General features: G+C 38.2%; 1 protein-coding gene across 4 annotated transcripts in view; it reads right to left on the bottom strand.

Annotated features, from left to right (window-relative positions):
• tll1 (tolloid-like 1) overlaps positions 1-12,040 on the bottom strand; it is a 56,087-nt gene that overhangs the window by 17,783 nt on the left and 26,264 nt on the right. For all 4 annotated transcript variants that reach the window (XM_077204332.1, XM_077204336.1, XM_077204341.1 and 1 more), the window contains 11 exons: positions 11,819-11,997; positions 10,950-11,055; positions 10,735-10,859; positions 7,774-7,889; positions 7,465-7,567; positions 7,221-7,337; positions 6,177-6,322; positions 4,611-4,806; positions 4,391-4,516; positions 3,857-4,017; positions 3,568-3,748 (listed from right to left, as the gene is read on the bottom strand). In XM_077204332.1, coding sequence (XP_077060447.1) covers positions 3,568-3,748; positions 3,857-4,017; positions 4,391-4,516; positions 4,611-4,806; positions 6,177-6,322; positions 7,221-7,337; positions 7,465-7,567; positions 7,774-7,889; positions 10,735-10,859; positions 10,950-11,055; positions 11,819-11,997 — 1,556 coding nt within the window. The remainder of the gene's footprint in view (positions 1-3,567; positions 3,749-3,856; positions 4,018-4,390; positions 4,517-4,610; positions 4,807-6,176; positions 6,323-7,220; positions 7,338-7,464; positions 7,568-7,773; positions 7,890-10,734; positions 10,860-10,949; positions 11,056-11,818; positions 11,998-12,040) is intronic.

Below are 12,040 nucleotides of genomic sequence, written 5' to 3'. Positions count from 1 at the left end.
AAAAACTGATGGCATATTTAGTCTGTGTATATGACGGGTGTCACTTAAAGGGTTAGTTCACCCAAAAATGAAAATTCTGTCATCAATTGCTCACCCTCATGTCATTCCAAACCCTTAAGACACAAATGAAGATCTTTTTGATGAAATCCGAGAGATTTATGACCAATTTGACTCTTCAAAAAATCCATTAAAAGATCATAAAATTAATCCATATGAATTGAGCGGTTTAGTCCAAATTTCCTGAAGAGACGTGGTTGATTAAGATGGATACCTTTTACGATCTCTACACGAACATTTTAAAGCGACAAAGTGGTAGTTGCGTAGCTGTCAATGGAAGGACAGAAATCTCTCAGATTTAATTTAAAATATCTTCATTTAAGTATCAAAGATTAACAAAAGTCTTAAGGGTTTGGAATGACATGAGGCATTTTTTTCATTTTTGGGTCAATGATTCCTTATGTTTTTTATCCGCCCATTGTGCATCCATACGCAGCAGCGTCCCATGAGTCAAAAGCTGTTATTTCCATGGAAGTCTCAGGTTTAGTTAATTATCACACTTCAACCACTGCTCAAAACCACCAGCATAATCATCAAACCCAATGCATAACAGATGGAGAGAGAGCTAAAGAGACCCAAGCCTTTGTGGGTCACCACACATTTTTCATAATTAATGCTGTTTTCAAGCATGTATTTTGTCTTGAACAATTTCCTGTTGTTTTATTGTGCGAAGTAAGAATAGTTCCCTTTCTGGATAAAAGATCCTTATTTTTCCTATGAAATGAATACTTAAATCATAAAATGCCACAGAGATAAGAGTGTGCTGTACGTGTGTCTCACAAAAATCAACCCTACTCTAAAAAATTAATTTACAGGTCAAGCGTATCAGAATCTTGCTTCATTTCCTGTGCATATACAAGAAATAAATCCCCTCTTTCACTGTTTCCAGTTCGGCGCTCTTGTTCGGCTCAGTACACACTCGCACAGATCAGGAGCGTGAGGGAGAGCTCTGGGGACCTCCCTAAGTCTGCCGGCACTGGGCCAGTAAAAATCCAACCTCAGGGACTTCCAGACAATGAGAATGGTGCTATTATAACTCATTGAGAATTGAGATTATTCTCTCTCCCACTCACACACATTACATATACAGTGGGACTCATTTACCATGTGTTTGCCCTAAACATTAATTTGTGCATTCCATTTATACAGTACAAATCCACCAAGAAGAGCCAAATACAAACAGATGACTCATAAAGTGGCAGACCATGCTTATGCTTCAGTTTAAAATAATAAGCTGTGTAATTTTTTTAAGCATGAAAACTAGCCTGTCAGAAAAAAATGATATTTCTTATGCATTCGGGTTTATTAGATTGACTGGGTTTCAGAAAAGGTTGTATGGGTGGAAGTTGGCATGAGGGCAAAAAAAATAAAATCCTTTACAGCACCTTTAACTACACATAGAATAGAATATTAATCCTAATAAAATGTAAATAATAAACAAATTATTAAAGTGTCAATAAAGTGGGTTAATTTGAAAAGGGAGGGACACACATTAAACTAGGGGTCTTTGACAAACAATAAGAAACTACACTTTTTAAACTTTAATGTTGGTATGCCCAACAAAGACGGATCTAGTTTGTTTATCTGGTTCCTCTTCTTGAATCAGAATATCTCTCTTTCTCTTTGTAACTTTGCCAACCAATTCGAGTCCTTTCATATCTTCTAGTTCTCATGGGTGTGAGATTATGAAATAATAATAAAAACAGGGATTCACTGCATGGGGGAGGAAATGAACACAACTGATATTCTGGTTTCATGAAGCTGACTAGACTATTCATCTATTATCAGCAGAAATTTAAAGTATATTTGTACACAAACCCACATCTCATTTTCTCCTGTACAGTCTATAATGCATATAACGAGTATGAGATTATAATACTGTCATATGAATCTTCTGCATATATTACCTGTTTTGTTTATAATTAGTTTGTGCGCTCTAGTTAGACAAACTGAATCATGTTGGACATTATCTTGAGGACCCCCATGAAAACGAGATGTTTCATCTCATGGGGCTGATCCTCTAATAAATGTTCATAAATTATTGTTAATAGTAGAGTACAAATGGTTGCAAATAATATTTAAACATTTGTAAAAAGTTGTACCATCTTCTTCTTATCATGCGAATTGCATGAACATGCATGTTCAACAAATGCTGCTGACCTAAAAGGCTGGGACATTTGTTGCCACAGAGACAGAGCCCAGTGTCCAATAACATGAATGGATTCTTAAAGGGACCTCAGACATGAGGGCAAATCCATTCCCAATCAGGGGAGAGAAGGCTGTACCTGAAACACGCCTTGACATGACCTGCTGGCCAATCATATCTGGCACATCATTATCAACGTCCTGGCAGGACAAAAATATAAAGAGTCTCTCTTTGCAGTGAGCAGGCCTGTCTGTGGAAAAGAATGCCCTGATTCACACACCTTTGAAATTTTCATTTTACAAATTACATTGTCAGCGCACATTAAAATGTCTAAGCTGAACTAGGCTTTTACAAGTGGCAATCGAACATCCAAACAGGTCAGAAACACAATTATGCTAATATCCAGGTTTCAGTGTTTGGATTAATACTTTTGTACAGTCTGTTCTAACAATGAAAGTTTCTAACCAAACCCATACCCCTTTTCCACCAAAGCATTTTGAGAGCCGGTTCGGAGCCGGTGCCTACTCGCGAACCGGTTCTTTGTGTTTCGACAGCCAAAGAACCGGTTCTCGGCCAGGAAAACTGGTTCCAAAGCGGCACCAACTCTTTGCTGGACTAGAACCAGAGAACCGTTCTTTTACCACCGTGTCATGCTTACGGCGGGGCTGGAGGCGGGTTTAGATGTGTCCTAAACATATTTTATGACCGCAAAGCCAGGAGAAACATTTGCAGAAACACGATGTAGTCCACCATTGTAATTATTATGCTTGAAGTTGGCGCAAGCGTTTCTAGCTTTTTTTAAATTTTATTTTTTTATTGAAAACATTATGTAAGCAAAGAAGAAAACAGTCAAAATATAGAACAAATAAACGGAAAGAAAAAAAGACACAAGACAGAGGTACATAACTAATCAGAAATGATTACATATCAAAGGAAAAGATTAAAAGACTTACTTATTTCAATTGTTTTTAAAGCCTTCATGGTACACAAGTTAGAGATAATCCCAAAATAATGTACTTGCTAGCGTTTCTGTATGGCGACGTACACAGTGACGTAACGACGTCGTTCGCTGGGCGCTCTAGTCAGTGGGAAAACAATCCGGTTCTGAGAAGGTTCGCAAGTTGAACCAACTCCGAACTAACTTTGAACCAGCACCAGTTCCGAACCAGTTCTTTTTTGGTGGAAAAGGGGTACCAGAGAACTTCTCACGATACAGTCACATGAGAGAGGGCCTTTCAAAAGCTTTTGAAATTTACACTATGAAATTCATATATACAAGCGAGCTTGGATCGAGGTGTCAAAACATAGCTAAAGACCTCCAAATCTCAATTTCAAATAAAAAAGCACCGGCATGGTGGTCTTACCAGAGAAGAAATGAGCTTTGAAGCCTTTCTTGGAGACTGTGTTGTCTGATTTGAACTCGATTCGCATGTTGTTGTACTGGGAGGTGATGACCTCTGGAACCTCTGTTCCGCAGTATTTCCCATGAAGCTTTGAGTCAGATGACAAGCCGCTCCGCACCTCAACATAGTCATACTTACACACCTGCACATATAAAATAGAGAAATAATACACTGATAAACATCCATCCTTCTGTCTACCTATATAAAACAATACGCACTCAGCCACTCTGCCACACACACAGTCTCTCACCTCATTTCCCTCAAGTTCAAAGGCTTCAAACTGCATGGATATGCGGTACTGAGTGGGGGCAACCACTTGCCACACACAGTTCTTATTGGGTGGATATTCCTTAGGCCAACCTGGGGTGGTGATTGTGCCGTTCAACTTAGTCAGCAAGCCACCGCATGCAGCTGAAAGAGAAAAAGAGTGAGAACAAAGTTTTAAAAACACAAAAGTTAAATATTCTGTCTTCAGTTCTCTCGCAGAAAACAGACTAATAAGCATTTAATTAAATATAAACTATAGTACAGGTCTTTGATGGTTTTTGTGTTATTTTAGTGTTGTTGCCGAAACACTTTGTACTTTTTTAATGACAGAAATCATGTGGTTTCTGAGTAGAGTGAGTGTAGCCAAAGTGCTGTTTGTTCTTGTTGTGTTCCTGTTGATTGCGGATGTTTTCCTGAACTGTTTAATTCGGCATGAACATCCGCTGAGCATGTTTGAGTCAAGCAGACGGAAGCACCTGTGTGCAGTGCATGGACACACAAACACACACTTTCTTACCTTCACAGCTCTTCTTGTCAGGGGCCAGTTCGTATCCAGGATCACAGGCACATTTGAAGCTTCCTAATGTGTTAACACATCTCTGTTCACAGCCGCCATTATCTGGCTTCAGACACTCGTCTTCCTCTGTTTTAATGACACAGACAGAGTGACATCAGTTGAATGAATAAGGGCCAACAAATCAGCTTCTGATAGAATTATTTTGTACATGTGTGTGTACCTTTGAAGAAGTTTGCAGCAAAGCCTGCTTTATTTACAGTCCCGTCAGAGACAAATTTCATCCAGAGGGTGTTGGAGGTGGAACGGATATCTTCAGGTTTATCGTAGCCGCAGAATCGACCAATCAGAGGGCTGTTCTCAGACAAACCGTCTCTAACCTCAAGATAGTCATATGCACAGCTGTCATGTCGCTCGATCTGCACAAGCACAGGGACAATACAGTATGTGTTAAAGGTGACATATCATGAAAATCTGACTTTTTTCGTTTTTAAGTGCTATAATTGGGTCCCCTGTGCTTCTACCAACCCAGAAAAAGTGAAAAGAGACAACCCATTAACTTTGTTTTGGTAAGCCTTTCTCTGAAAGCATGTCAGAAAATAAGCCGATCAGATTTCGCTCCCCTTCTGATGTAGGAAGGGGATCTTATTATAATATTACCACCCTTTAATCTGCATGTTTCCACTCACGGAGCCGCCATTTGTTTTCGCAAGCAACAACAGTGTAACCAGTTCTAACGCAATAGCAAAAGTTCGAGCAAAGCATGCAAACGTTTTTGTTGTTGGCTGCACAGACGAGCACAGAACACTATTTAGAGTCCCAGCCTCAGATGAGACAAGAGAGCAGTGGATTAATTTAATTTTCAAAAGAAATCCCCCAGAAACAGATGAATAAATGTATCCACTATCCATGCAGAAACGTCCAGGTGCGTCTAAAAATTGCAACCTCTTCCTGAGTCTCTCTGTAAGGCTGCACTCCGCTACTGGTTTTTGGATTTCTGAGATTTTGGATGAGTGAAATTCGCGTGTTTTGTTATTGTTTGTAACCGAAGCTCGTGTAAAGGATCGGTAGTCTTCTGAATGGGGGCGGGGAGCAGCAACTCAACTTTGAAAAGCTATAATGTATGATCTGGGTGGTATTTTGAGCTGAAATTTTACAGACACATTCTGGTGACACCATAGATTTATATTACATCTTGTGAAAAGGGGCCTAATATGTCACCTTTAATGGCATTAGAGTTCATATTGCACCTTACAGTAGGTGTCAGTGCCTAGGAAACCAATCCAATAAAAACAGGATCACAGGCGTCTTTGTGTATGTAATATGCCAGGCTCTCAGGTCTTGTACATGTCCTGCTCTTTATACATAGACTGTATACGTGCAAAAGAAAGTGTGAATGTGTGTATGCAAAGGGAGAGAGTGTGTTTTCGTTTCCTCAGAACAATTCAACACCTTTGACCTACTGACACACACAATGGTGTGCATACATACTTATGACTTGTAACAACATTCTGACATTTTAGTGTAAATAATCAAACATATCTGTCTTTTGGCCTCACACATCTGCAGTCTTACAAGAAAATCACCTTGACAATGTCTATTTGTGTGTGTATATCATAAGCATAAACTAAACAGCCCACATGTCTCTCCTCTTTTCTTCTCCTCAGAATGAAAAGAAAAAGGAAAAGGAGGACAATGAAAGAGGAATGCTATTGCTAAAGTGGAAATAGTACTTGACTGGAAATACATAAACAGAAAACAGACAAAAAAGAGGAGACAACAACCTCACCTCAAAGACCTGAAAGCTCAAGCCCACGCTGTAGCCCTCGGACACTGTGATCCTCCACACACATTCCTTAGATGGGCGGTAGTCATCTGGATAGTTTGGAGACTGAATCTGTCCAGAGTCCTTACTGATCTCCCCTCCGCATATTGCTACCGGACACAAAAACAGATTGGGAAAATAATATTTTTAATTTGTCATCAGAAATATTTATGCCCATTTTCACTGTCTAAACAATATTATTTATTAAAATAATATTTTAATATTATTTATTTAAACAATTTGCAATGTTATTTCTTAAAATAACATTTGGTTGTTTTTATACAATTTTTTCAATGTTATTGTTTTGTAATACTAGTTTTAAAAAGATGCAAAGTTGAAGCTGATGTCATTTGAATTATTAAAATATCTTTATATTTATATATTTAACATGCAGTTAGCTACAAGCAATCTATTTGTAGGTTGATTTGACCAATGAAAGATGGCAGATAACGATGGAAATTATTTTGGATATACGTTTGGAAGCAGTCATTCATTTTGCAATCCTGTTTTTGTGTCTCTAATACTGCACACTTCACTGTTAAGACATTCAATTGCAATAAACAAGAAACTGCTTCATAACAATTCACACACACTAGGGGTGTCACAATATACCGTATATATACGTATATATACCGTATATACCGTGATAAAAAAATATATACTGATATAATGTTAATACTACACATATGATAATATCATAAGAAATCCAGCTCCATTTGGTTGACAGTCCATCCTAATAGTTGACATTACACAACAGAAAACAAAGAAAGAAGATTTTTATGGATTCCGTAAAAAAGAACAGGTGTTAGGCAATTAAGTCTGCAGCCAATTAACAGTAAGTTCTTTTGTACAACTTTGTACAGTTGTGTTTACAAAATGTCTTTCTGCCCGCCTACACATTTTGAGTGTGATTCATTAGCCAAAAAAAGAAAACACATTTGGACCAAATAACCGTATAGTGAAAATCTGATATTATGACAGCCCTTACACACACACACACACACACACCTTCATAGACTGCTGCGAATCCCTTTCCAACCCAATTGCTGCTACTGCGGAACTCAATCCACATCCGACTGTCTGTGGAGACCAAAACTTCTGGAATTTTATCACCACAGAAACGACCTGCACAGATACACATACACACAATAAGATATAAGTAATAGTTCCCTCATAAGCATGTATTGGTGATTCATATGATTGCTTAATAAATTCCAGATTATTCCTGGTGAGTCCACTAGTATGTATGTACCCAGCAATGGCGCTTTCCTCCAGTATCCATCACGAACCTCTATGTAGTCGTACCAGCACAGGCTGCTCTTGTAGAGGTCCATAGTGGTAAAGTTTAACACTATCTGAAATGGGCAGCACACATGCAGCTGTCAAATGCATCAAACTTCACACACTGGATACTGGATCAAAGTTCTTTATCTACAACCTCATAGTGAAGACAATTACAGGAAAAAAAAGGATTGAAAATCGCAGATACAGATGACTGTGGAACAGTTCAGTGTAATGAACATTTGTAAAGTCACACACTTAACACACATAAGTGTCTTACCTTCTCCCCAGGTGTGACGGAGATCCTCCATACACAGTGTGTATATGACGGGTACCCATTAGGATATCCTGGAGATGATAAATTCCCCACTGAGTCCTGTAGTGTTTCACCACATGCTGGAAAGAGACCAACACAATAACATGATTAATGTGTGTTCATAGAGAAAAACTGTTTTTCATAACATTTCAGTATTTGAACATTTCCACTTATTATAAAAAACTTGAATGCATAACTTCAATTAGACGTTAATTCAGTAGTCGCTCTGAAAGATTCAGTGAATGATTCATTAGATGGATTCAAACAGATTATCGAGGCTTTTTGATCAATTAAAGAACCAACTCGAATAATTCACTCATTAATCTGACAACCCTGGATGTTTATTTGTATGTTTTTTTTTCATGCAGCCAGGAAGACAACACAATAGAAAGATGTTCAAAACTCGGCTAAAAATTATTGTGCCGTAGCACTGAATACTCAGTAGTGGCCGAGCGCCACCGCTAAATAGCAGTGCAGGAAACAGATACACACACACACAATGAAGTAACAAAGACCTATTGACTGTTCTAATGAGATCTCAGAAGCCAAACAGTGCAGGATAGGGATGCAGATTCCCTGTTCAAGAGAAGCCAAATCTTCTGCTACATTTGCCAAATGTTCCTCCCAATTAGCGATGTAGCGGTTGGCCAAACATTAGTCTGAGAGGCCTCTGTTTTTCATCACAGCTCATTGGACAGTGACTGCATATGTAGTTGCTTTTGGGTGTCAATTTCAAGGAAATATAAAGATGTAGTCATGTAGTCCGGTGGACAGTCACGCATTAGATAAGCTGTTATCTTTGGCTTGGGTGGAGACAGTCACCCCTATTTCAGACTCAACTTTGACTGATAACATGTCACAGTAGAGATTTGAACGTTGGACTTACAACAAAAGTTTTCAAAACTTTAATCGCGATTAAGCATACACCATTTATCTTGTTTAACATGTTCATTTTGTCATCACTTGCCATATCCAAAAAAAGTAAACCATCAGATTTAAGGGTCATTCTCAAAAAACAATTATTTTCTGCAAGCTTTTTTTTAAGGTAAATTTAGGTGTCTTCCCAAAAAAAGGACACTTGGAGACACTTAATAACCAAATGATATGAGGAGTCCATATAATTCACAAATTAAAGCGCCCATGAAAAAAAAAAAACATTACAGAAAAAACTTTTCAGAATTCACAGTATATAGTATGTGTTCAGGGCAACAGCAAAGAGCTTGTTTACATTTTGGACAAGTCAATTTGCGATACCGAACAGGACCACATGTAGATGCCAAGAGAAAAAAAACTTAACCAACTGCCTTGATCTGACTGCATTTACCTACCACAGTACACGGACAGAATTACTAAACACAGCAACATTCACATGACAAATCAAAACATTATCCTGAATGTGTGTGGAAACAACGTGAATGTACATTAATGTGTCAGTGCATAAATACAATGTGCGATCAGTGCGTTGAGAGCGCACATACATGGTTTGTTTGTGCATCAATATAACGGACTCATCCATGCTTAAGCCCTTGGTTAAGTATACTACTTTTTTATGTGTACGCTAGCTGATGCGTACAGTAAAACGCTTAACCTTTTAAAGTATTCTCCATTGGATTGCGTGCACCATCGCAGGCGGTCCACACATGCGTTCTAGAAAGTGTCATCTTTGTCCAGTGTCTGCGCTATTTTTCTTCAGAAGTTATGACCGATAAAATGTCTTTGTATTCTTTTAAACTAAAGTTGCGGCTATCTAATAATCCCTTCACACAAGTGCTTGTCAGTGTGGGTGTCTGTTGTTGTTAGTCTCTGGTATTTTGTAAGACTTCTAAGATCATCTAACTGCATGACGTAAATTACATTAATGATGCAATTTCATGTGCTTCGGTAATTTATTTGCAATCAATTATTTTAAACGCGTTAAGGATTTTAAATGAATCGCATGTGACAGCCCTAATTTTTTTCCTTTCTTCCATAAAACACAAAAGCAGATGTTATGCAGAATATCCAAGCTGCTCTTTTCCATTCAAAGAAAGGCAATATTGATTTATACAGTCAAGAACCAAAAAGGACACACAAAAAAAAGCATCACACAAATATAATTAAAGACTTGCATGAATTATTTGGGGACTTTTACAATGCTTTTTGTCCTTTTTGGAGAATTTTCCCTTTACCTACCTTGAACATAAAAGAACAGTTCAGACATTCCACTAAACTTCTCATTTTGTATTTAAAAGAAAACTGCTCATTCAGGCAAATTGTAAAATGAAAGTGGCATTCATTTCACAAATTTTGTCACAGACAGTTAACATGGTGGAAGGGAGAGAGCTTTGTCTTTGTATGTAAGTAGGCCATGCATCACGCATTTTACACACACCCTCACCAGTGCATGAACTCAAAACAATACAGCAGTAAAGTAACACACTCATATGACACTCATAGATACACACACAGACACACACACACACACACACACAAGCAGTAGAGCGATGGGATCCTATGTTCGTTGTCCCTGAAATATCAGGGTGGCCCTCTCCTCTTTTCTGAGCAATAAAGTTCACCCATCCATTCAACAAACCAATTGTCCCATGTAGAGTTGCAATTTTATGTCTCCAGTTCACCTATGCTGCATGTCTTTAGATTGTGGCGGAAACCCATACCAACATGGGGACTCCACATAGAAAGGCCACCTAGTTCAGCTTCTTGCTGTTAGGCATTTGTGCTACCCAATGAGACATATATGTGCATCATAAAACTGACAAAACAAATGATCACATGCAAGCTAACATGCACATATATAGCTGGAGACACTTCTCTGCTCATAAAGTGAGGTCATCTTTCTGCAGTTAACACCCTCGATATTCCTTCATTTTAAAAAAAAATGTAAAGGTCTTTCTCTCTCACATACACACTCACACACTGTAGGCCTACCTGGGCATCTGTACAACTTCTTAGCTTGCGATATATCTCCTTTGCTGAGTCTAGTTCTTTGACCGATAGCAGGCCTGACGCCATTCTCATCACGAGAGGGAAGAATTGTGTCCAAAAACATTCCTCTACGGAAGAGAAAGTAAAAGATGAATGCTTGGAAAGCTGTATTTTAAATTACTGAGCGTGAAATTTCTTGTGTGTGACTGAAGTCTCACCTGGAGAAAGTGTTTCTGGCATAATGCATGATGCTGTCAAAATCATATGGCTCACCAAGAGAGTTGACATCCCCGGGTTCCATCTTAATGAAGTTATACTCCTGACCTGAGTGCACACAGATAGACTAATTAAAACAGATCTCTAGGCTCACAGGCTCAAACAGTGTGTTTAGGCTCAATTTACTAACAGTTGAACTCTTGAAACTCTTGAATCTTGAAATTCATACAACAACAGCTCAAATACTGTCTGTATGAACAAATAATTGAAGCCAAGCCCCATTTCTATTCTTCTTATAGCCTTAAATAATGCCTGTGACCACCGAGAGTGACTAAAATAAAAACCAAAGATGGTATTTAAATTCTTAACATACAGTAACTGACACAATGTTATTTAAATGCAAGTCCAACATGCAAATTCATTCATCAAATCTTAATTTAAATGGATAGTTTGTGCTTGCTTGACATGTGAGAACCACTGATGTTTGTTCTCACTCTTCAAGCAACCACAGTTGAGCTTCCGTGTTTAATATATTTGATGAGCTTTATGTTTTTGCATTGATCAATGTATATGTGTGAATAAAAGCCTTAATTCAATTTGCTTAATTAAATCATATAAAGCGATCTTGTCTCTTCAGAAAACATGGATTCATAAATTACTTTTACAATGTCTTTATGAACATTTTGAAGCATGACGATTTTGGTAATGGATGGACACAAAATTATGAGAACATATTAAAAACATCTTTGATTTTCTAATCTCAGTATAAAATTAGTTTTTGTGAAATTCACTGCCACTGTGAAATGCAGCCATATTGATCTAGCAGTTACCTGGTAGGATGCAAAGACTTGAGTCATGGGTCATGCAGTACCTGGCTGGATGTTGTCACGGATGATGGTCACATGATCATCACGGTCAGGTCGTGTGTGCTCATGCCAAAAGCCAATTACGTGCCCAAGTTCGTGAACGACAATGCCAAACTTGTCGCAGTTCTTCCCAATGGATATTGCCTGGGGACCATTGCCACGGCGACCGACGTAAGAGCAACACCTTGAGAAGAAAACATAAAAAGTTAAAAGTCTGATGATCTCTA

Source organism: Siphateles boraxobius, unplaced genomic scaffold (genome assembly GCF_051911475.1).
Source record: "Siphateles boraxobius isolate OS27281-9 unplaced genomic scaffold, OSU_SipBor_1 119, whole genome shotgun sequence".
Classification (NCBI taxonomy): Eukaryota; Metazoa; Chordata; class Actinopteri; order Cypriniformes; family Leuciscidae; genus Siphateles; species Siphateles boraxobius.
Note: the sequence above shows the minus strand (reverse complement) of the source record. Positions and strands in the feature narration are given on the sequence as shown.